At 43.4% G+C, this 23,824-nt stretch overlaps 4 protein-coding genes across 4 annotated transcripts; 2 read left to right on the top strand and 2 right to left on the bottom strand.

Moving 5' to 3' along the window:
- Positions 1 to 788: 788 nt before the first annotated feature.
- mief1 (mitochondrial elongation factor 1) lies at positions 789 to 4,282 on the bottom strand. The gene is made up of 5 exons (XM_070847243.1): positions 4,158 to 4,282; positions 3,760 to 3,913; positions 3,472 to 3,652; positions 2,717 to 2,988; positions 789 to 2,442 (listed from the first exon to the last, which is right to left on the bottom strand). Exons 2-5 carry the CDS (start codon positions 3,904 to 3,906, stop codon positions 1,603 to 1,605), a joined length of 1,440 nt encoding a protein of 479 aa, XP_070703344.1. The 5' UTR covers positions 3,907 to 3,913; positions 4,158 to 4,282; the 3' UTR covers positions 789 to 1,602.
- A 2,562-nt stretch (positions 4,283 to 6,844) lies between these two features.
- Positions 6,845 to 11,990, bottom strand: LOC139216676 (uncharacterized). Its single transcript, XM_070847871.1, has 3 exons — positions 11,542 to 11,990; positions 11,016 to 11,420; positions 6,845 to 10,780 (listed from the first exon to the last, which is right to left on the bottom strand). The coding sequence occupies exons 1-3, from the start codon at positions 11,983 to 11,985 to the stop codon at positions 6,878 to 6,880; spliced, it is 4,752 nt and encodes a 1,583-aa protein (XP_070703972.1). The 5' UTR covers positions 11,986 to 11,990; the 3' UTR covers positions 6,845 to 6,877.
- A 6,462-nt stretch (positions 11,991 to 18,452) lies between these two features.
- LOC139216857 (3-mercaptopyruvate sulfurtransferase-like) lies at positions 18,453 to 21,192 on the top strand. Its single transcript, XM_070848088.1, has 2 exons — positions 18,453 to 19,045; positions 20,408 to 21,192. Exons 1-2 carry the CDS (start codon positions 18,454 to 18,456, stop codon positions 20,707 to 20,709), a joined length of 894 nt encoding a protein of 297 aa, XP_070704189.1. The 5' UTR covers position 18,453; the 3' UTR covers positions 20,710 to 21,192.
- A 293-nt stretch (positions 21,193 to 21,485) lies between these two features.
- Positions 21,486 to 23,413, top strand: mpst (mercaptopyruvate sulfurtransferase). The gene is made up of 2 exons (XM_070847739.1): positions 21,486 to 22,105; positions 22,700 to 23,413. The coding sequence occupies exons 1-2, from the start codon at positions 21,517 to 21,519 to the stop codon at positions 22,996 to 22,998; spliced, it is 888 nt and encodes a 295-aa protein (XP_070703840.1). The 5' UTR covers positions 21,486 to 21,516; the 3' UTR covers positions 22,999 to 23,413.
- The last annotated feature ends 411 nt before the right edge of the window (positions 23,414 to 23,824 follow it).

Genomic DNA, 23,824 nt, shown 5'->3' with positions numbered 1-23,824 from the left:
CAAGTGTGCACACAAATACAGAACTACAGAGGTAACAGGGCCCATGCTCTGAGGGCAGTTAGGCCATGAACAGAAGGTAATACTGAGACTAAATCACCAAATGACAAACACAAAACCTTCTCTAGCAGGTCGGTGTCATGTTTACAGCAGCGTTTTGTTGATAATGGACCTCTGAAACTGCAGAGGGACTGAGAGCTTAAGAACTTTAAGTCTGGTCAAAGGTATGACAGAGTTTGCCACAGATCAAGCAAGTGTATGCAACCCATAGGGAGGGCAATGATCTCGATTTAAAGTGAACTTTAAATTAAAGCAAAAAAAAAAAAAAAAGCAGACAAAAGCACTTCCACTTTGTCTCAATAAGCTTTGTTGCAAATCTACAACAGAACGCTAAACATTTTGACAGTGCAAAATAACCCGTGACCAAGGTCGTACCAGATGAAAAATGGGTTAATAAAGCATATTAGACCTCTGCACCGACGCAGCACGTGCGAGACTGGAGAAGAAACCCCCCTTTCATAGCGAACAAAGAGCTGCTCTGGATTACTCAGACAGACAGTCACATGGAGGGAGACCTTTTCTCTTCACGCCAAAATAAGTTTAGGATAAAATGGTGGTGCTGTATTGTTCAAATTTCATTCTCCAACAAATCAGAAACTTCACATTTCCATATACGGTATTATATATGCCATTTGTGGACGTATATTTAACTTGATATCAGAACCACAGTTGAATGGCGCAAATTGGGAACATTAGAAACAGACAACACATACCTCAGCTCATATTCACCCCTTTGATTTTTTTGGTAGTTAACACATGCAAGCTGCAGACGCTCCAGCCTAGCGTTTGCCTTAACAGATCTCTGGAAATGCGTAAAGCACACATATTATAACGTAGCCACTGTATTAATGAAGCTTTCTTACAAACCCTTCGAGTTCGAACTGAACTTGAAACTGTTAACTTGGCTCTTTAATTCAAGAACGTCGAGTCCTTCGGGCTGATCAACACTGATTTATTAACTTTTGGGTTGGCATACACACAATCAGCATCTCATTCTGTCCCCTTGACACAGTGGCACGGACCCATCTCAACACAGAGTGAGTAACATTTAATTGCGTCGCGTTCTCTTAAAACTCAACCAGTTAAAAAGAGCTACAATATAATGAAGAGGTACAAACTGCTTCTCAGATTCCATGTTTTCTCGTTCCATTTTGCTATGAGTCAACCAACGCAGATTTTATTCCAATGCATTCGGCCCTATAAGCACATCTATTCTTAACTTCATTAATACAATGGCTGAAGTGAGGGCCATAAACTCCAATGGGGAGATAAAAAATAGTATTTGCACAGTCACACCACATATAGCTCTCATGTCAAGGCTCGTACGGATCTCAACGTTGACAAACTGCTACTGTACGTATCGTGTTTGTGAGGACGCATTTACGAATGAGGAGACCACGTGTTTCTGGAGAGAGACTGATTCCATGCAGTTTTTTTTTTACCCCCCAGGAACCTCGTAATGGCTCAAGGTCACCATTGCCCACAAAACGGTGGCGAACATTTCCGTGCCTTGTTGCTGTGTAGTAATGCTCTCATACGAGGTTGTCAGGGTTGGGGTGGCTGTTCCGCAGCAGTTCTCAGCAGCCCCTCTGGGTCTGAGAGGGCGCAGTAGAGTGTGTAGCCCAGCTCGTCTACTTCGTGCTCAGTCAGCTCGCAGAATAAATTAACTTTGGGGCTGAGGGCACAGGGCAGCCTCCCAGCCTCTAGGTGTCCCACTAGCGCTCGTAACAGCTGAAGGAAGCGGTCGGCCAGCGCTTCCTGGGTCCAGTCGCCTTCTTTTTCGCACAGCAACAAGATGGCGTTGGTGAGCTGGCTGGCGTTGAGCCTGTTGAGGGCGGGGTTGAGCTTGCACACGGCCTTCGCCACCTTCAGGCAGGCGCATCGGCAGCCTCCATCCTCCTGGTCCAGCGCCCTGAGTCGCGCCGTCTCAGCCACGCGGAAGCTCTGCCGCCAGAGGTTTTCGTGTCGCTCTGCGGCAAGACGATGTGGTTTGGCGATTAGCGAGGTTCCATCCTCCATCACAAGTAATGGTAGGAAGTCCACGTACAACTTCCGGTCCTTCTCGTATTGCACTTCCAGGGTCAGTGTTTCTGAGGGAACCACAGGACGGATGATGTAGTCCAGGACGCTCCCTATGGCTGGCCAGTTGATAGAGCCAGCAACAAGCTTGTCAAAGACCTCCAGGACTGATTTAGGGGAAAGGTAACCTCCGACCATGCAGCGGTCCCAGTAGCTGCTGTTCCGTGGGAAATATTCCAGATTCTCCCTGCGGACGAGCCAGAAACCTGGGACGTTCATGATGGTGTCCTCCCCAGGGATGGACGACCACAGGTTCTTCTCCAAGATAAGAGGCACCATGAGCTGGGCATGATCTGCTGTTACCACCTGAGATGAACAGGAAGGTAAAACATTAGAGTTATTGAAGAGATGGCAAATTCAATATTCGTGTTATCTGTATTTTCTGCACCCGTATCATTTTATATATAAATAACTTTCTCTGCACATGTTTGTCAAGGGAGCAAATAAATTCTAGGTGAAATGTAGATACATTTTATACAAACTAACCAATGAAAAAAAAGTTCACAAAAAGTTTGAATCGAATCAATATGTTTGAATAAAGTAAAATCAAAACCACAACCAAATGCGTGTAACTCCTTACTTGCAGGTCATCATACAGACTGCCACTCAGGTACATCTCTCTGAGAGGCATGTCAGGTAATTTGGCGTGAAGAAACACTCTGAGCTCAGAACAGATGTCTATCGCTGCCCTCCTAGCCACAGCCTGCTCTTCCGTGGGGATGTTCACATTATTTTGGTAGAACTCCCACAGATGCTCCTGCAGGGACAGACGCATTCGGGCCCGCAGCATGTCTGACTGAGTGGCGCCACTGCCTCCCACAGCAGCTCGACCCATAGCCCTCCGCAGACAGTCTGAGGGGATTGGAAGCAATTGAAATGTAAAATATTAATTTGCTGTAATCCATTTTAAAATCTTCCCTCATCCACCATTTCATATAATGATTTTTGAAGGGGGGGGGCAGCAGGTAAAGTTGATGGGAGAGGCATGGGTGTGTTTTCATAATATTAGAAACTGAAAAACTTTATCTACAAATACTAAATTAAATACTAAATTCTCCAGCATCTGAGAAATAATAACAATAAGGATCCACTACATCATATAAAACTAATGTAAAACATCTGACTACAGTGCTACAGAGAGCAAACACCCACTGTAAAGGAAGAGCAAGATTCCTCCAATTAGGCTGCCTGTCAACAGATAAAATGACAGCTGGCTGAAAGTCTAAACCACAAAATTGGCTTGTCAATAATACATGATAATATGAGGAAGACAAGTGAAACAAGGACGAAGGCCATATTCAACTTAACTTTTACAAGACACTTTGTTTTCCTCACCTGGTTCAAAAGCATGTGAGGAAGTGGGCAGAGACTGCAGTGACCTGCTAACTGTGGACTTCATGTCATGGTTCAGCACCCGTGGCGACGAACCCATCCAGGCGGGCTCCTCCCAGCTTCTCTTCCCAGTCTGCTCCATCTTTGTGGGGCTGGTGGGAGCACTTATGGCACGGTCATACATCTGCACAACAAAGAATTGGGTGCACACTGGTATGGGTGGAGTAAGAGAATTTAAGTGGAGGGTTATGAGGCAAACGAAAAGTTGGAAATAAACCACTTCTCTCTTACTCTTTTGACAGCTAGTGTCGCAATGCCAAGCATGGCTGCTCCTCCCACTCCCAGCACAAGCTTGGCATTGGAAAGCATGAAGTCAATGGCTGTACCAAGCCCATTGTCATCTTTCTTCCCCTTACGGTCTCCATTCACCCCAGCCATCTTGCCACTGAAAACAGGAGATAAAGAGAGACAGTAAGACAACAGGACACTGGCTACAACACGATATGTGACTAGATTATCAAGTATTACACATACAATTGAGCATTGTACTTACAGAAGGAAAATCAATGTGTAAGCACACACACAGTGATCTGTGACCTTTGCTACAAAACTAAATTGTCCACCATCACCCACAAAATCTCAGATCTCCGATCTAAAAACCCTCACTGCTAACCTCTTTGTAAACCCACCTGGGAGATACACCTCCGGACGACCTTTAACCCACCTCCAGATGACCCGTGACCCCTTGCCCCTACATAAGCCCACCCAATCGGCTGCTGAGGAAGAACTGGCCCCTCTTCAGTGCGTCCTCCTTATCCTCGGGTATTGTCAGGGCTTGGCAGCGGCGAAACTCGCGGGCCACAGCACGGCGGTAGTAATTACGGTCGGTGTACTGAAGGTGACGCCCTGCTCGGAGCAGCGCCCGGTACAGCTCCAGCACGGCACTACGAGACCAGCCGCCCATTAGGTACCACACATGGAGAGGGGGGACACCCTGGCAGCGGGGAAAAGGAAAGGGAAGGGATGAGAGGATTGCTGATTACAACGGAGAGCAAAGTTGCACCATTTTTGATGACGTGAGCAAATAAGTGACACAGCAACCATATCAAAAATATTAGAAAGGTAACATGGGCCATCACCATGCTAGATCTATGGTCATCAGTAGATCTATGGTCATCAGTGGATGTAGCTGGCAGGAGGTGGAGGAATGAGTTTGCTGCTGTAGAGTTTAACTTGATTGATAACTTGATAACAGTTCATGCACTGCTCTTAAAACCCATGCAAGAGGTTGACATGGAAAGATACCAGCCTTTGTTACTGATCAATCAGTTCTTAATTACAGAAATAGTATTTAAGGAGATAAAAGCACACATTATCTCCCAGTTTATCCATAAAGGAACGCTGCAAATATTAACGATGTGTTGACTCTGTCTCTGCTTAGTGGTTAACAGATTTAGTTTAAAAGCTTTATACCAGAAGGTCACACCAACCTGCTATTTTGCTAGTTTATTAGTTTGTCTTGTTGTATCGGATAAATGGTTCACAATCAAGCACAGCTCGCACAGACTACAGCGCTGGCTAACGCTACCAGCAATGCAGCTTAAGCTAGCTAAACATCGTGGCTTATCGACTCCCTCATTTCCCACAACTGTTATGCGACAATTGACTCTGCCGAGTGAGAAAGACAGGCTGTGCAGTCTACTGGGGTTCATTTGTGTTTAGAAAATGGCTAGCTCAACGGAAAGTCACTCATCTCTCGAGCAGCTTGTTAGCTTAACATGCTAACTAGCTGCTAGGCTAGGAAGGCGCTGACCTTACCTTAAGTCAGCTTTATTGCCAAGATACACTTGTAAAAAGGTGCTGAGGACACGGTGAAGGCAAAAACACAATCTCACACAGGAAAGAAACACGAGCCAACCTACGTTTCAGAAATGGGACCAGAGATTTTGTTAGACAGAGGCAGGGCTCTGCTCAAGCCGGGGGTCAGAGTCGACAGCGGAGCCGGAAACTAACTAATTACCACATCCGGGAACTTCCGCTTGCGACACGTCGTCCCCGCCCCTTTCTGGGAGACAACAAACGACACTCACTACAGACTTAAATGTGAGATAGCACTGCAAAACAACTCCAATTGAAAACCACCAGAATGAATGATTACATAATAAATTACCTATAAGCATTCTGATCGTCTGAAAGTACGGGTATCTTTGATTGGCCGAAATTCTGAGTGACCATTTTAGCTTCCTCTTAGAGTTTTAGACTTTTTAGTTAAATTCTTTATAGTCTAGTTTAGTCATTGGTTGTTTTGTTTAATTATTTCTGCAAAAGTTCAGTGCTGTCATCCAAAAATATATCATTAACTGTTGTACTTGTAGCAAGACATCTTTATCTGGCCCCAAGAACTTTTTATTAGGAGTACTGTCAGATAAAAAAAAAAAAAGTCCCACATTTACCAGTTGAATTAATTGTTCCATTCACAGCAGAAAACACTATTGGAAAAATACTACTGATGATGTTATCTAACCTGAATGAATACTTCACTACATATGTCTGTAAGCTTTAGTTGCTGTACCAGTAAAATAATCTCCAAATTAGGTTATTATAAATTTGAGTGTTCTCATAAATTGAAGGATTAAGTGTTCCTTGATGGGCTGAGAAGATTCTTCTTCTTCTTCTCGACTTAAATCATTGAACCGTGGGTTGGATCAGCTTGGTTGGATCAGAGGCCACTGGATAAGGCCCTATTGCACATGGTGTCTATTACCTGTTTAAATTTAATTTATTACTGCGTTAAAAAGAGTAATGATACACAATCCATATGACTTTCACAAAAATCCTTTATATACAAAGACAATGTGGTAGAAACAGAACAAAAAATTATATTGAGATACAATATGAAGAATTTGCTTGAATAAATGATTATACAATATTCATGGCCAAGATTTTTTAACAAATATGTTGCTTTGTGTTGTCCTTACATAGTTGTAACAAGTTATTTATACCATTTATATCCGTTAACTAATTATTTTGTTGACACTCACACAACATGTTTAACACAGTGTCTAGTCACTTTGATACTAAAACTTTACGACTGAAAAGGAAACCAAGTCTTAGTGGTGACATTTCAAGAACAACTAAAGATTTACTTACTGAAACCTCAATTTTAAAATATGCAACATACATTGGATTTTCTCTTTAATTTTCAGCTTGTGTTACAGTGCTAACATAACATTTTCAGAAACATTTGACCTCAAAGGGTTCGAGGGTCAGGTAGGACTATTGAGTGTAGGACATCTTTTTTCTATCCATGGACACAGCAGGAAAGATCATTGGTGAGGATTATGAACAACACAGAGCTGAATGGAGGTCTGGCCTACATTATGCCCGATAAAATGTAGGGAACTTATGATCAGGGCATGTATGTCATTCCTTTCATCCTAGGAATGATATGTATATCTCTGATGTCATCATGCTGGAGCAGCCAACACAAGTAGCGCTCTGTCCCCATGCCCCATCCACTGGTGAGGAGTGGTTTCACCTGCCGCATATTAATGTACCATTTGTAGGACTGCTCTGGCACTCCATGGTGCTTGAGGGCCTCTTGTACCATCTCAGGGGTGGAATGGCGTTCGCCAAGACCAACGGTCTCCCCCAGCCCCAGGAGAAGATCAGCAGCTTTGGCTTTGCATCGCCCAGTGCCCTCCACATATGCCTGGTAGAAGGGAACTCCTAGATGGTCCATCTCAGTCAGCCAAACAGCACCACCATATTTCTCTATCAATACCCGCTCTCCCTTGCGTGTTAGCTTTCTGCCAAACTGTGGCTGGCCATCTTGCACCCACTCTGAGCAGTCAGTAGATGGCATCATGGGAATGGCCTGGTCTAGAGGGACTCTTGGGAGTGGGGTTTTTCCATCTAGCTTGCTCAGCATGGCTGTGACATGTGTTAGGGTCCCAGCTGTGTTGAGGATTATATCCGAGTGTTTCTTCAGCATAGACCTGGTAAGATGAGCCACGTATCCCTCTGCTATGGACATGGCATTGTCCATGTCACCCAACAGCTCACACTCCACATGGTAGAACTGGTTCAAGTGTGTGGCATCAGGATCTTCCCCTCTAAAGCTGGGAGATATGTAGTACGTCCCTGGCAGGTTGTCCTGGAAGCGAAGGAAGTATTCAAGTACAAACTGCATTGAGTCAGCCAGGTAGATGTCCCGACCCAGCAGGTTAACAGAAACTGGCTCTGAGTCAGATCCCAAACCCATTGGCGAGGAGATGGTGTCCGTGGTGAGAGGGGTTAGAGCATAGGAATACTGGCAGGAACTGTGGAAATATTCCACTGTGCTGTGGAAAAGAGTGTTTTGAATCTGGAACAGGTTGCGATACCACTGGCTCTTGATGGCAACTGTGGAGTGAGACAGGGGGTCTTCCCATGAATGAGGAGGTTTGCACTTTGTAATTTTTAAGTGGATCTCCTTGAGGGCGTCAGGGTCAGCAGTTGGGCCACTAAGCGATGACACATATCCAGGGTAGTTTTGGAAGCATTCCCGTTGCATTTCAGCAGGCTTAGTGCCATCTGGTGAAGGTAGCAGAGGGATCAGCTTGGCATGGGCATAGTCAATCTCAAAACCCTCAAAGATCAGTGCAACACCTGGAGCTCTCATCCCTTGTTCCAGTAGTTTGGCAACTTTATAAACAGCAAAGATGAGCGCATTGTAGTCAGATTCCTCCAGTTTGAAGATGTCACTGGACAGTGGTTTGCGTGGCACCACAACAGTTAGTCCAGGAGTGTTTGGGTATGGTGTTAGGAAGGCAACATGCTCACTGTCTTCCCACACTCTCCACTGCTGCTGTTCGCCCCGTACAATACGACTGAACAGGTTATCATTGGAAGCATCTCCAAAAAAGTCAAAGCAGGAGGGTGCATTAGGTGTTGGCAGTCCACTTCTAATTTTGGCTTGAACCTGGGTCAGTGCCTCATCATCCCAGCGTGGGCCACTTTTTGAGGTGCAGTACCCAGGATCATAAGTGTGGAATTCCTCTTCAGCAGCAAGATGGGGCTGCCACTTCGACTCTAGGCCATGAAGTGGGAGCAGTCTGATTTGTGCTGGCTGGTCAGGGCTTGGATTGAAAACCAAGGCACATCGCTGCACTCCCAAGTGCTCACATAGCAAGCTTGACACTGCTCTTGCTCCTTGTAGCATAGCCACAAAATCAGGTGTAGCCAGGTGGAAGATGCTCCTTGCCCCACTTAGAGTTTTTCTCGTCAGAATGGTTGACCCAGGGATCCAGGGGTTGGGATCAAGGTAGGCAACCAGCTCCTCTGTTTCCCAGATTACATCAGAGAAGCTCTTTAGGGGCCTCAGAACCTCTACTCGTGAAATGCCACTTATCATTGAAGCGACAAACATCACTCCAGCATTTGTTTCAATGATGGCATCACCTTTAATGTCGACGGCAATGATTCCTGCACAGACACCATTCAGATTTTCAGTCATCACTTCTCTACATGCCTGCCTGAGGCTATAGCCTTTGTGATGGTAAAGACTGGCTACTTTCTGTGCAACTGTGTGCCGTAGAAACACATCTCCATCTCCAGAGCAGGTAATAGCTACCTTGTCATCAGCATATATTCCTGCCCCTACAACTGCTGTATCCCCGACTCGCCCTTTCAGTTTTCCTGCTAACCCACCTGTGGAGGATGCAGCAGACAACTCGTGCCAACGATCCAAGGCCACAGCTCCGACTGTCTGAGGGTGATTGTTTTTTGAGCTATTTCCATCCCTGAGCTTTGCAGTCAACTCTCTGTGACGTATATCAGTGTAAAAATACTCAGGCCCAACAGGCTTCTCTTTCTCCTCCAACCCTTGCAAAAACTCCTCAGCGCCATCTCCCACAATGAGTGCATGTGAGCTTTTCTCCATGACACACCTTGCAGCTTTTATTGGGTTCTTCACACTTTGCACACAAGCAACAGATCCTGACGTCCTCGCATTGCCATCTACAATGGTTGCCTCCATTTCATTTTTGCCATCTTTGTTGAATACTGAGCCTTTACCTGCATTGAAGAGGAAACAGTCCTCCAGAGCTTCTACTGACTTCTGAACTGCTTCCAGACTGCTGCCACCTTCCTGAAGCACTTGGGATCCAACAGTTAGGGCTGTCTGTAGAGCAAATTCGATAGCACCAATGACTTCCGTGTTCAACATCATCTCCTCTCCAGCGCCACCATGGATTACTAGAGTGTAGTCTGTGCTAGAGGTGGAGTCAACAGCAGCCTTGCCATTGTTTGGGCTCTCTGGACAGTAACATGTCTCTCCATTCATTTTCTGTCTTTGACCCTGTTGAAGTAGACAGTCCAAGGCTCCCATTTGGCTTGCAATGGCATATCTAACAGCTAGAAGCATTACTAACTTCAGGTTTTTCTTCAGGCTTTCTTGAAGCTTCTCCAGTGCCAGAACAAAGCTCCCCTTCCCATTGAGCACAATGCGAACCCCGTCTCTCTTCCCAAGGTAGGTTACAGCCAGCTGATCTTGGGCATAAACATTTCCTACTCCGCATTCCACACCTTCACCCATCAGATCTGTACCTGTGAGATACACAGATGGACATCCAAAGGGGTCCAGGAACTTCCTCAGTGGATTATCAAGTGGTAAAGATCGACGCAGGGCAGCGAGGTGGGGACCAACTCCTTGACCATTTTTGGTGTTTTTGATGAGGCTCTTATGTGCCAGAAATGCAACATGGAACAAGTGAAGGAGGTCAGCAGTGTATTGGATTTTGTTATCTGGACCAATGCAAGATGCCAAGGCACCTATAAACTTACGAGAATGCATGGTGAGTGAGTATGTAGGATCACAACGGCCATGTTTGTAGTGCCGCATATGAGTCGGTGTGACAAGCATGTGATAGGCAGCAGACTCCCCAAGAGTCTGCCTCAGGGAAAGCTGCAAAGAGAAGTTGATCCAAGCATCATAGAGGCCTCTCTGCCCTCTGAGAGTAGAAAAGACATCAGGATAGGATGGCACATCAAACGTGAGAACTGGATGTGTTGCTTTTAAGTCAGGCCTCAGTTTGGGAGTATCTATGTCTTGCAGGGGGAATGTTAGGGAAGTTGGGCAAACAGAATTAACATTGTTTACCAAAACAGACCCATTCACATTTTCTGTGTCAGTATGGACAAAGTTTAAGTCAGCAGTCTCAGAGAGATGGTATACACGTTCTGTCACAAGGCCAGCCACCATTCCATCCACAGCACTGTGCTCAAACACTATTCCAGCTGTGCTATCCTTGAACACCACCAGGTTCACCACCTGTCAATAACAGAAAAACAAAGATGATAGCACTAATAGCACTAATAACATGCTGATGGTTCAAACTTGCGCTTAAATTTGTAAAATTTTTGCACATATCAAAATCTATCTTTTTATGCCAAGATTATGATTCAATACAAAGTTCAACAGTCTGTGTGTATGAAATGTGTATGAAACAGGTGAGGAATCTGATCTCAGCTTGGTTTAAAATTTCTATTCAGATTCTATCCAATACCTTGTCATAGTATCTCAGGCATGGATTGTCTCCTCCTCCTCCTCCCAGCCTCACTACATTGAGGATATCAGCCAGTTCAGAGGGCGCATTGCAGTCTTCCAGACAGAGTGTCAGCACTGCACTCTCCATCAGCCCCAGTGATGCCGCTGCTGCTCCTCCTTGCTCTAGGATCTCTTCCCTGGTGGCAGCCCAGGTTTTGCGCTCCAGAGCTGAGAGGTTGCAAATAACAGAGGGATCATTCTGTTTTCCTGCACACGGTTGATCCATCACCTGAGCCAGCTGGTTGTAGATGTCATTGAACGATCGAGCAGAAACTGGCCCACCAGTACTGGGATGCCACAGTATGTCAATAGGAAACACTCCTCCAACACAGGTGATGATGGCATGGAGGCTATCTGGGTAGACCTGGAGATAATAGAGTTATAGATCAGAAATAGGAGAGACCTGACGTATTGAAAAATTAAACCTCTAACTTCTCAGTATGCTTTGATACATCTTATCAGTTGTGCACTGCCAGTAATCTCACCTTTATCTCATCTTGACTCCGGCCAGGAATTCGGCTGGCAGCGAATACTTCAGACTGCTGTGTGTGCTCCATTTGCGCATTGCCCTCCAGTAACATGGGCTCACTGTACAGCTTAGCTGCTGCCCAGAGCAGAGCGGCTGCCCTCCCCAGCTGGGTACATTGCTTTGCTTGGGAAGGAAGAAGAACAACAGGGAGGGCTGTGGAGGTGGGCAGGGAGTCAGCACAAGACAGCAAACCTCTCTTGAACTGCTCCGTCACCCAATTCTCTTGGCCAACAGCGATGGCTGCTAATTTTTGCTGTGCCTCTTGGAGGAGCTCTCTCTGCTGTTCCAGTGTACTTTTGAACTCAGGGTAAAGATCAGGACTTAAAGTGAGCTGAAGGACACGGCTCACTTCTTGCAAGGTAACATCCAACTCTGGAACAGGGTAGTCGAGAAGTGTCATTTTGTCAATATGGAGGAAGCTTGATAAAGAAGGAGAGAAAGAGAAATTACTGGTGATGCCAGATTCTTTGTTTGTGGTTCTTTCATAAGTTAGACTGTGCAGTGAAGATGCAGCTGCATTTGAAGCATATGAAGAACACAGAAGAAAACATGTGTGTACATATATGTAACTGTACAGAGGACAGGTATAGGATATGAGAGCCATTGAGGTTACTTATCCTTTGTTTCTATTTTATTGGTCGACCCACAACTATAGTGGGACTGAAATACAAGTCCTAATGACTTTGATGATACTCTGACATTTGGCAATGACATTTTTTTCACAGATGCATGTCTCCCTCCAGATGAAGTGTAACAAATTTAACGACCTTTTCATCAAGCAGTATCAATTGGTCAAATACTTTGATCAAATCACTGCAAATCTGACGTCACTCCCATCAAACTCAGCTATGCTTTGTGTTTAGCGCTAATTAGCAAATGTTAAGATGGTCAACACAGTCATTGTGAGCATGCTAACATGCAGACAGCATTTAGCTCAAACCATCCCTGTGCCTACATAAACCCTCACAGAGCCCTCAATGCTTCCCTCACGTGATGTCCAACCATTTTCACCTTAGTGGAACCAAGTCAATTAACTGAATTATAGTTAAGGGGCAGCTGAGTCTAACACAGATCCCTTTGTGCATAAATGTGATAAACATGAATGGAATGCATCCAGATTTTACTTCCATGTGAGACAATACTCCCTGCACTATACAGATCATGCTAATGACTGGTAACTAAGCTCATCTGCTCACACGTGAAAGCAGTTACACTCTTTTCACCATCCCTCTGTGCAAAACTAAAGCTTGGGATGTTTAGTTGCTGGTTGTCAAGGGAATGCCTCCCTCGCCGTGCTGGGAAATTAGATTTCTCCTGATTTGTCTCATCAGTTCAAGTCACCCACACAATGCTTGCTGTCTGTGCTCTATCTGACGATGGACTCAAGTTTAGCAAGGATACTGGCCTTGTGATTCCAATAGCTCAATTAGTGAATACACAGCAGCACTACCAGTAAATACCACTTCAATGTATTACATAATACACATTTTTCATTGTAACTCTCAGAGACTTTTGACTTAAATTCTGTCAGATTTTATGGATATTGAAATGATTTTTACTAATTCTGTCAAAACAGGCAAAATGAGCAAAGCACAGAAACCTCATTACATTTTTTTTAAAAACCTTTTCTCTATTTTCTAATTCTCTTACTTTAAAGGGTCAGTTCATCCAAATTGCATAAACATTTACTGCAACATTTCTTTCCAAAAACAAAATCCCAAATACTTACGATAAGCCAACATCAACTATTTACATTTGAGAAAACTTCCCATCAAAGTAATAGTCTCCATAGAAAGTGTTCATGGTGAGGTCTGTGGATCATCATGAGTTAACAGCACAGTGAAAAGACTGCACTGTTCAAAATGTGAAAATATGCGACATTAATATGTCTCAGATTTCACTCTGGTCTCAATTAACTTCCAGAAAACGGAACTTTTTCTTGTATGAAAAATAATCACTGTCCAATTAAACAAGCAATAATAATGTATAATTTGTATTGATAACTTTTAAAATTATTTGCCAGACGAGAAATCTCCCTAACATACATACATACACACATACATATAGACATACATACCAAGAATGTTACTGCAGAAAACACAGCATGACTCACACTTATCACTGAGCTAGTATACATATACTTCACATAGGAGTAAGTTATTCTAAATCTATCATTTCATGACATTTTTCACACCGTCTGTTATTTCAGGAGAACCAACTTACCTCAGTCTGGAAACGTCTCTAAGATCTGACCAGTTGGCAGGATGGCAGAGCAGTCAGTGGGAGGAAAACTTGGTCGGACTACAAAAACAAGGGTTTGTCCATAATATACAAGCAGTGACTCCAATTAAGCAATTCAGTGTCTCGCCTCCCCCCTCTCCCTCTCCAAATTGCACAGTCTCTCCCTGCCTCTCTCTTCCCCATTTGTTCATGCGTTTATGATACCATTGCACTTTTGTTTCAGTCTAACTTCTCCAAAACCAAATAACTCACCCTCCTTTTCTCATTCTCGTTCATTCTTATCCGACAGGAGACATTATGTTTATGGAGAGGATCATATCAAGGCTTGGGCAAACTGAAAAATGCACTGATCTAAAGCTATAATTATAAAAATTAAATAGAAATTCAATAATTTTGAAGATATGATTTAATCTAAAACTAAAGCTATGGCATATACATCAAGCTATGGCATATATACACAGATATGCATATGCATATCTGAGGAAGGGAAGCCACCATATTGGAGAGGTGGCATTTCATCCATCACCATATTTGAGAGGCCAGAATCCAATAATTTGGAAATATCTCACCACATTAAATGTTACAAATGACAAGGAAATACATAATTATACCAGTCAAATATACACGTTAGGTATTTACTTTAATTTAATTTAACTTGTTTTGCTTCAGGGTCAGGTCACTTTGTCCTTTGTAAGGCTATAGTAAAAAGCATGAGAAACATATTACATAGCTCAATTATTGCTACTGTCAATATAGTCCAAGCCGGTTTCTCACACAAGTCTGGATGCATTCCATTCGTGTTCACCTCATCATTACACAAAGAGACCTGTGTTATGGCCTCTTAAGTGTAATTCACTGACTGGTGAGAAAGAGACGGGGGAGAGACAAAAGTCCATCGCAGAGATGCAGACAGTGATGCAGTGTTGAGATGTCTTTTGATACATATTGCACACGGGGCATGGGCATAGAGAGATGTCCTCTACTTCAGCATAGCACCACCAAGAATCACAAAGACACTTTGTCCTTAATAAGCCTGACATAGCACAGTGTTTGGGGAATTCAAAAATGATTTCTGCATTTATTATTTTTTATGTTGAAACGTAATATCACAATCACTAAGGCTTAACACAAAATAAGTAATTAAGTGGCGTGATAAGTGAGTCGTGTCCTGCAGCTCCAAAGTACGCTGGAACAACAGAGAGAGTGAGCTGTTGGGTGACATGGACAATGCCACGCCCGCAGAAGAGGGATACGTGGCTCATCTTACCAGGTTTGCGTTGAAGAAACACTCTGATATGATCCACTGCTGGGACCCTAACACACGCCACAGTCATGCTGAGCAAGCTGGATGGAAGAAACCCCACTCCCAAGAGTCCCTCTAGACCCGGTCATTCCCATAATTCTCGGTCTGCTGACTGCCCAGAGCTGACACACAAAGGAGAGGGGCGGTGGTGCTGTTTGGCTGACTGAGATGGACCATCTAGGAGTTCCCTTCTACTCTCTCCCTTCTCTAGGCATATGTGGAGGGTACTGGGTGGTGCAAAGCCAAAGCTGCTGATCTTCTCCTGGGCCTGGGGGAGACTGTGGGGTTTAATGAAGGGCCCTGCAGGCTCCCAGGCAACATGGAGTGCCATCACAGTCCTATGAAGCGTACATTAACATGATGACATCAGAGATATACATATACTGTAATTCCTAGGATGAAAGGAATAACACGCATGCCCTGATCATAAGCTCCCTACAGGTTGTTAGGCCTTTAAAGGTGAAGCTGTGTATGGGAAGTTCACAAAAATATGGACACAAAGCTGTAATGACTAAAATCAAGATTACAAAAAAAATACTATATATTTTTTGAGTATATCTTTCCAGCCGAGGAAATATTTGATTTGATAAATTTACACATCCTGCTATAACCACTTTAGATGCATGATTAGTCTGTGCATTTGAAAATGTTACTTTTCCTTGCAAACACTTTGTCTCATATTGATCTCTGTTCGTGGATGTGTGCTGTATTTGCTTGGTGTGTTTGGAAGTACTCTAATGAAATCACCGCTAAAGTCAATCAAGGAATCAGACCTTTGTAATTGCCATATGGAACCAATTTTAACCATCTGTCTCTAGTGAACTTTGACTTTGTAAAACAGCTCTTAATGTACAAACTAAAATGTTCTTTTGAGAGTAAAGAGTCAAATTAAGAGTGGTAAACAGTGCACTTGTATAAGTTAACTCACTCTAATCTTTTAATTGTTAAAGGTCATGTGGACATTGTTAGGGCTCCTATTAAGGCTCTGACATTTGGACTTCTTATCTATTTGTCATTTTTGGCAATCCAAATTACAGTTATCTACTCAGAATCAGAGCCCCAGCTCATTTTCTACATTGTAAAAGGGATTATTTTTAACCACGTCAGCAGCAATTAGTCTCTGTAATGACTTTTATAATGTCATCAACATATTAACTCCCAGAGAATTTAAAGCCAATTCTGCGTCACGGAAGAGTTTTGTTAACCTATGAGGTCTTAAGAGCTAAACATCTGCACAACTGATAATATCTTCTGTCTGAAGTGTATTGCATTATACTGAAAGGTGCTTTTAATATTTTGTTACTCCATTTATATCAATGACGTTGTAAGTTTAAATGGTATTTTTTCATTTTTTGGCTCCCCTCTGCTTTGACTCCTCCATTTCCATTTCCCGCGTGTGTTAAATGTTGTCTGAATTCCCTTAATATTAACATTATGGCGACAACAGCAACAATGTCTTGATAAAACACCCACTTGTAGCACCTCAATCTTAAGAAAAAACATCAACAGTTTTAAAACTTATAATACAAGCTAGGTTTAGCACGTTTGACACTGTTAGAATAAATGTATGAAGAAATGAAGGTTAAATTTTCACTACAAATATAGTGATAAAACAACTGAAGGTATTTTTTCCAAGTTTCACCATCACCGTTTTATCAGTGAGAGCTGAAATGAATCCTGTATCTCAACATTCAAAATAGATTCTCTGTTTTTTCCCCTCCAGATACCAAAGTGAAAGTACTTCTGCTTCATATTGCAAAGACAACATTTAAATAGTAATTACCACGGGCCTTTCTGAGGGCGGACATTTAGACTTGTCATAGTATTCAATGCTCTGATGTTGTTAATCACATTATCAACGGCTCCGTCCTGTTCAGGTGTCCAAAGAAGCCATGACAGTGTGACAGTGAGCCAGTGTGAGCAATACTAGGACCCTGAAACTGAAGCAGCCGCGTGGAACTCAGACATCTTTCATTCTGTTATGCTGCATCTGCATTCAGTGACTGGGAGGCTGTGGAGAAATGAAGAAAGAGAGAGAGTCAATGGAAGCAAAGCTCTTACGGCTCATTGAAAAGAAGGCTGGTGATATTGGCAAATGATTTTTACAAGGCAAAATTTGACCATATCAATAATTATTTTGGCATATTTTTTATTGCACTTGTTGGGGAGAGAAAAGATTTGCTTTGGGGTTGCTTAATAATTGTGTGTATTTATTTCCATCATTTCTTATGAATGTTCATATATTTTCCATTTGAAAAGGAAAAAAAATTTAATTTTCTTTGAATAACAGACATTTACAGGGTTCACAAAAAGTTAGGGATATTCGACTTTCAGGTGAAATTTATGGAAAATGTAAAAAGTTAATGCTACAGTGATATTATATCATGAAAGTAGGACATTTAAGTATCAGCATGCAATGGTAGTTTCTTCATCTTAAACAATTTATTGAAAGAAAATCTAACAACAGTGGAGGGTAAACGAGGGTAAATGTAAAATTGGGATGTGGCCAAAGGACGTCCACTCCTCTCCTTTCTGTGACTCTTCCAGTCTCTGTATCTCTGTTGCAACCTGCTGATGACACTCTGTGACCCTCTAAGCTCAGTGGACACTTCTGTCTGAGGACCTGTTTGAAGCCTCCAGTGTTGAGGTGCTGCTGATGGTGTCGTTTTGGTCTCATGATGTCAGAATGTGAACAGCATGATGAGGAGGACTGTTTAAATACCAATTCTAACTGAAGCAGGAAATGTATTGGTGGTGGTTCATCCTGAAATTTCACCTGAAAGCCGAATATCCCTAACTTTTTGTGAGTAGTGTATTTGCACAGTAAGATTTGAGATTTACTTATATAATATCTAACTCGCTTCATATAATAAGAATCCAGGGAATTTTACAGGCTGGCAAACGTGGTCTCAGGATGCTTAGGACTTATCATAAAAACAGAAATATTATTTTGTGTCCACAGACAAGCAGAATATCTTTCAGATGTCCTCAAAGTGCAGAAGAAGAGGCCCAGAAGTTGAATGATGGAGGACTAAACCTGGAATACAATAACCCAATTCACCAGGGAAATTAATTTTAGATAAGAAAAGACAGAAGATTATATAAGGCTTCTCTGCCCTGGATATGATATTGAGAGGAAAATACCTTATTCTGAGCTTTACAACAATCAATCTAATGACTCACACAGGTCTGTTGTCTTGTTGTAAAGTTATATTATTATTTTATAGTATCCACATCCCAGGCCAGTTGGCAGAGGTAATGGATCGATTCTGTGATTGAAAAGTACACTATAAGAGGCAGATGAGCAGAGTCCAGCCTGGAAACATGGGAGCGCAAACCCAGGCGCTCGTCTCTGCGAAATGGCTCGCAAACATGATCAAACGCAATCTGGTGGGAACGCGTCTGCGCGTCCTGGACACGTCCTGGTACCTGCCCATGATGAAGCGAGACGGCAAGAAGGAGTTTGCACGGTCTCACATCCCGGGAGCGTCTTTCTTCGACATCGACGAGTGCTCGGACAGAAGCTCTGAGTTTGATCACATGCTCCCCACTGAGCGCTTCTTCGCAGATTACGTCGGAGGTCTGGGCGTCGGGAACGACAGCCATGTGGTGGTCTACGACGCCAGCGACTTCGGGGCGTTTACCTGCACCAGGGTTTGGTGGATGTTCCGGTTGTTTGGACACCCTAGGGTGTCGGTGCTGGACGGGGGGTTCAGGAACTGGGTGAGGGAGGGCCACCCGGTGTCAGGGGCCCACAGCAGGCCCGAGGCGGCTCGCTTCACCGTCACCAAGAAGAACAGCTGCTGGGTGAAGTCATATGAGGACATCAGAGGGAACATTGAAGCACAGCGCTTCCAGGTGGTGGATGTGAGGCCGTACGAGAGGTTCTGTGGAGATGAACCAGAGCCAAGAGAGGGTAGGTCTTATTTAGATTCAACATTTACTCTCAAGCAATTAAAACTCCTGAATTCATTATTTTTTAAGAGATGTTTTGTGAGCTTATGGGAAAGTAGAAGCTGGATCTCATGGCTTTATTATGCAACCATTATATCCATAATCCATAATTATTGAGATTGTTTATGGGGTTTACAAGTGATTTCAAAGTTAAGTTTTTCATTTTCACATTTTCTTGTGGGCAATGGAGAGAATGAGGACGCCTGCATAAATGACTCATTAGTTGAATCCAAATTACTTGCATGGGTTTTGTGGATAAAATAAGGCAACTTAGTAAGTTTGCTGCATCAGGAAAAAAAAGGAGATGCTTTATAGTAAACTCTTATCTTGTGTTCATGCAGTAGCACAGAGGGGCAGTGCTCACAAACCCCCAAAGAGACTCAAAGTCAGTATTTACTGCAGGCTGGTTACTTGGATCATTTCGTTTATTTTGTTCAAACTTAAGTAGTCAGTGTAGTTTACAAGCGCTCTACCATGATCTGAATCCAGATTTCAACTTAAAGCCCCCTGAAAACTTGGTGTCACGTGCTAAGTATCTGTAAGTAACAGCCAAAATTAAATGTTGGGCAATCACATCCTGAGATGTCAAAAACTGATGGCAACATAAGCAAACTGCCCTGCAATGACCGTGACGGTTTAAATGGACTATTGCTGAATCCTGATTGGTGCACAGGAATTTGTGACCTCACGGTTTTACAAGTGAAAGCAGTGAGAAGAACCCAGATGAAAACACAAATATCCTACAGAAAATGTTCACTGTGTTCACGTTGGCGACCATCACACAGAGTAAGAGAAAATATGTTTTCAGGGCTGCGTATTTTTATTTATTTCATCTTATTTGTAAGGAACCATGTGCAGTATTAAACATTAATGTTAGCATCCAATGCCTCGCACCAGAGTTCCCCGTGGACTGATTTTCATCTGCACACACAGCGACTAAACAAACTAGAAAAAAAAGAAGAAGCTCATAACAGAAATTACATCACACACACCATGTCAACATCACGTGTGTGTGTTAGATAGTTAAAGATAAAACAAATAAAATACAAGGTTAATGGTCACAGAGCTGAGCAGCTTTTTCAGTTTGACTTAAAAGCTCTTGATCGCTCTTTATGTCTCCTGGTGACGCTCCACTGAGTTGTGGCTTTCACAGAAAATGCTGGCTGCCCAAAGGCAATGGAAGGGTGCTGTACAATCCCTTACAAAAGATACTTTATTGGGGTTTTACAAAATTCTCTGATCGAAAGTAACCAGTCACATGGTTTGAGTGCACCTTTACTGTGCTGTGTGCAAACAGGTAAACTCACTCAACGCTGTCCCACAGGTGTCCGGTCGGGCCACATCCCCGGCTCCAAGTGCATGCCTTTCTTCAACTTCGTTGATGGCGAGGGCATGATGCTCTCCACGGAGGAGCTGAGGAGGTTCTTCGAGAAGTCACAAGTGGACCTGAACAGGCCGATCTGTGGATCCTGTGGCTCCGGAGTGACCGCCTGTCACATGGTGCTGGCTGCCCACCTGTGCGGCGCCCCCGAGGCGTCCGTGTACGACGGATCTTGGTACGAGTGGTTCACCAAGGCCCCGCCAGAGCACATCGTCTCAAAAGCTAGCATGAAAAAAATCACTTAATATGACTGATTCATCATGGGTGGAACTTAATATTCCAACCTCAGAAAAGAGCACAGATATGAACTTTAAATCTACACTAGAATGAACAGAAATGATTAGAAAAGCAGATTTGACTGTGGATTTAACACATAAGCTATATTTGAATGTGAAACCAGGCTTTAGATAATAATTGCTGGCGGCATAGAAGTAGGTCTGAGCGTTCAACTCACTTCTATTTATGTCTGATTAATGGTTACAATTTTCTCTGAATGTTGAAACATTAATTTCAAGATTTAGCTGTAAAGCAGACCTCATGAAGACGGTCCAGATCTGTCCAGCAATGACTTCAGCATAGACACCACTTTATGGGTATAAGTGTGTATTCTGAGCAGCTTTCAAGCTCATAATTCAAAGAAAATCTTGTATCTTTAAAAGGATTTTTCTATTCCAGTATCTGTCCTCTATGTAGCACAGCCTGCTGGTGCTTTAGTCAATGTGCACTTTAAAAAAAAAAAAAAAAAAGATGTGCCTTGAAGAATTTGTAAGTCACCTTTCTTAAAGCAGCACTTTTGTTCGTACCAAAGCATAATAGATGAATAATATTGATTCACCGAGTTGTATTTCAATGTGATTTAAGATGATGATCACAATGGCTTCTTATTAAAAGCAAGCGTGAGATTGTGCAAATTCAGTTTTGTTCTTGTACTTTTTAAACATCCAAAGTCCAGGTGTGCCAGTGTGCCACATGTTAAACTCTCCGTGATGTCCTGTCAGAGCTCAGTCCCTGAACGCCTCCCTCTAGCGCCTGGAGCTTGTACTTCCAGCATCATGGCGGCGCAGACCCGGGCTCTGGTGTCAAGTCAGTGGCTGGCAGATGCCGTCAGAAACAACCTCATCGGGCCCAAGCTGCGCATCTTGGACACTTCGTGGTACTTGGCGAAAACCAAGCGCGACCCGAGAGCTGAATTTGCGCAGAGGCACATCCCGGGCTCCTCATTCTTTGACATAGACGACTGCTGCGATAAGACCTCTGCGCTGGATCACATGCTGCCAACTTCCAGCCACTTCTCGCAGTACGTGGGAGACCTGGGCATCGGGAACGACACGCACGTAGTCGTGTATGACACCAGCGACTTCGGCTCGTTCAGCGCGCCCCGGGTGTGGTGGATGTTCCGGCTGTTCGGACACAATCTGGTGTCGGTGCTGGACGGAGGCTTGAAGAACTGGCTGGCCGACGGAGCTCCGGTGACATCTGAGTACTCCAAGCCGGAGCGCAGAGAGTTCACGGCGGCCGTGAATCAGCCGTGGGTGAAGAGCTACGAGGACCTGCTGGAGAACGTCAGCACCAAGCAGGTCCAGGTTGTGGATGCCAGGCCAGCGGGGAGGTTCAGGGGCGTTGAGCCGGAGCCCAGAGATGGTGAGCAGGACTTTAAAGGGTCTAAATGACAAGAGGTGGTCAGGATTTAGTTTGTTCTATAATAAAGGGAAATGTGTGATTAGTGTACAGTTTAGAAGATGCAGGCTGTTGCATGAAAGTAGTAAAAGAAAAGAAAAATGAAATAGTTATCTATCTACGGGGACATAAAACACAATAAAAACAACACACAGAAATGTTAAAATTGAATGTAAAAGTTAAAATGGTTAAAGCTTAAGAGAAGACGCATTAAAAGACAACGATCTATTAGTGAAGTATTTTTTAATTCGCTGTTTATCGAGCACAGTGTCAAGCTTGCAGAACTAGTTTGACAAGAAAAAAACTCCAAGGTTCACTTTTTCTTCAGGGGATTTTTTTCATCTCGTGGCATTTATCTGCAGATAGAGTTCATTGTCATGGGCAGTGTTGAGTTGTTGTTGTCAGTCGTGGATGACAGCCAAACCATCTCCATGATACGAAGATATGAATACGTTGGTGAAAGCCATGAGATTTGGCTGAAAGCTCTCGTAGGTGTAAGTGAAACTTGAGTCAGTCTGTTTTTTTTCAATGTCATTGTCCTCTGTGTCACCGTCGCAGACACGCTGCCAGGCCATTTCCCCGGAACCATCAACATGCCTTTCGCTTCCTTCATGGATGCCTCTGGAAAGGAGCTGGGAACTGAAGCCCTGTCCAGCCTGTTCAGAGAGGCGGGGGTGGACCTGGAGCGACCGCTGTGGGCTACCTGTGGGTCCGGTGTCACGGCGTGTCATGTCGTCCTGGCTGCTCACCTGCTCGGCCACCCCGGCGTGTGCATTTATGACGGCTCCTGGTCTGAGTGGTTCAAAAGAGCCTCACCGGAGCTCATCATCTCAGAGGGAGAGGGAAAGAAGGCGTGAATGGAGGAGGAAAGGCAGTGGGTCACCACAGTACAGTGATGGATCAAGACTATAACACTAACCCCATAGTGTACTTTCTACTAACACCTGGGAGATAGTACATGCTGCATAATACTGCGCACAGCGAGCTGGTTATGACACCTAATTACCAAATTAAGAGTTGCAAGTTTGTCACTGTCAGAAAACTTTAATGGAAACCATCTTTATATTATGCAATTTATCTAACTTACCATTAAAGGAAAGTTACATATTCTCTAAAGGTTGAATATGGTAAGTTTTGTTAGTTTGTTGATGTGACTTTTATGTCTAGATGAAGACACTCAAGGAAGAAGTGCACTTTGTTGATAGCAGCAGCTCATGTGGATGTATTGAGGACTCCTTTTACAAATTTCAAAATAAATAAATGCTTGAGGTCCTTGTTTTCTCCTGCTACATACTGGTAGGCAGTCATATCTGTTTTTTCCCTTTGAAATATATTAACTTCATGTCATGGAGGAAGAAATTCCTTTATTCAGTAACCAGAAAAGTAAATATTTAGCTCTGCTAGAGGGGCCATGGAAGACAAAAGGGCATCTATGAAAGCATACAAATCAACCAAGTCTCCCTCACAGTTCATGGGATTATAGGAAACAATTTCATTCTTTTTCTTCCAGGCTAATGCTGATTTTCTTTTGTTGCTTTTGCCATTGTATTTTCACTACATAACATTTTAATTGTTGCAAAGTTACATGTTCGGTGTGAAAAGGTGAAGCAGACAATAGGCCCACAAAGACTGCATTGTTTGCTGAGACGTGATACAGCACATTAAAAAAAGAAAAAGAAAGAA

The sequence above is a fragment of the Pempheris klunzingeri genome, chromosome 17 (genome assembly GCF_042242105.1).
Source record: "Pempheris klunzingeri isolate RE-2024b chromosome 17, fPemKlu1.hap1, whole genome shotgun sequence".
NCBI lineage: Eukaryota > Metazoa > Chordata > Actinopteri > Acropomatiformes > Pempheridae > Pempheris > Pempheris klunzingeri.
This window is presented reverse-complemented; position numbering and strand designations above follow the sequence as displayed.

Bases quoted from the DNA above. Each gene is read 5' to 3' on its own strand.
- mief1 (XM_070847243.1), bottom strand. From the start codon at position 3,906: ATGGCTGGGGTGAATGGAGACCGTAAGGGGAAGAAAGATGACAATGGG. The intron at 3,653-3,759 runs GTAAGAGAGAAG...TTTGTTGTGCAG, and splicing joins CGACACTAGCTGTCAAAAGA to ATGTATGACCGTGCCATAAG. The intron at 2,443-2,716 runs GTAAGGAGTTAC...TGTTCATCTCAG, and splicing joins GTCTGTATGATGACCTGCAA to GTGGTAACAGCAGATCATGC.
- LOC139216676 (XM_070847871.1), bottom strand. From the start codon at position 11,985: ATGACACTTCTCGACTACCCTGTTCCAGAGTTGGATGTTACCTTGCAA. The intron at 11,421-11,541 runs GTGAGATTACTG...TATTATCTCCAG, and splicing joins GGAGTCAAGATGAGATAAAG to GTCTACCCAGATAGCCTCCA. The intron at 10,781-11,015 runs GTATTGGATAGA...TGTTATTGACAG, and splicing joins GCCTGAGATACTATGACAAG to GTGGTGAACCTGGTGGTGTT.
- LOC139216857 (XM_070848088.1), top strand. From the start codon at position 18,454: ATGGGAGCGCAAACCCAGGCGCTCGTCTCTGCGAAATGGCTCGCAAAC. The intron at 19,046-20,407 runs GTAGGTCTTATT...GCTGTCCCACAG, and splicing joins TGAACCAGAGCCAAGAGAGG to GTGTCCGGTCGGGCCACATC.
- mpst (XM_070847739.1), top strand. From the start codon at position 21,517: ATGGCGGCGCAGACCCGGGCTCTGGTGTCAAGTCAGTGGCTGGCAGAT. The intron at 22,106-22,699 runs GTGAGCAGGACT...TCACCGTCGCAG, and splicing joins TGAGCCGGAGCCCAGAGATG to ACACGCTGCCAGGCCATTTC.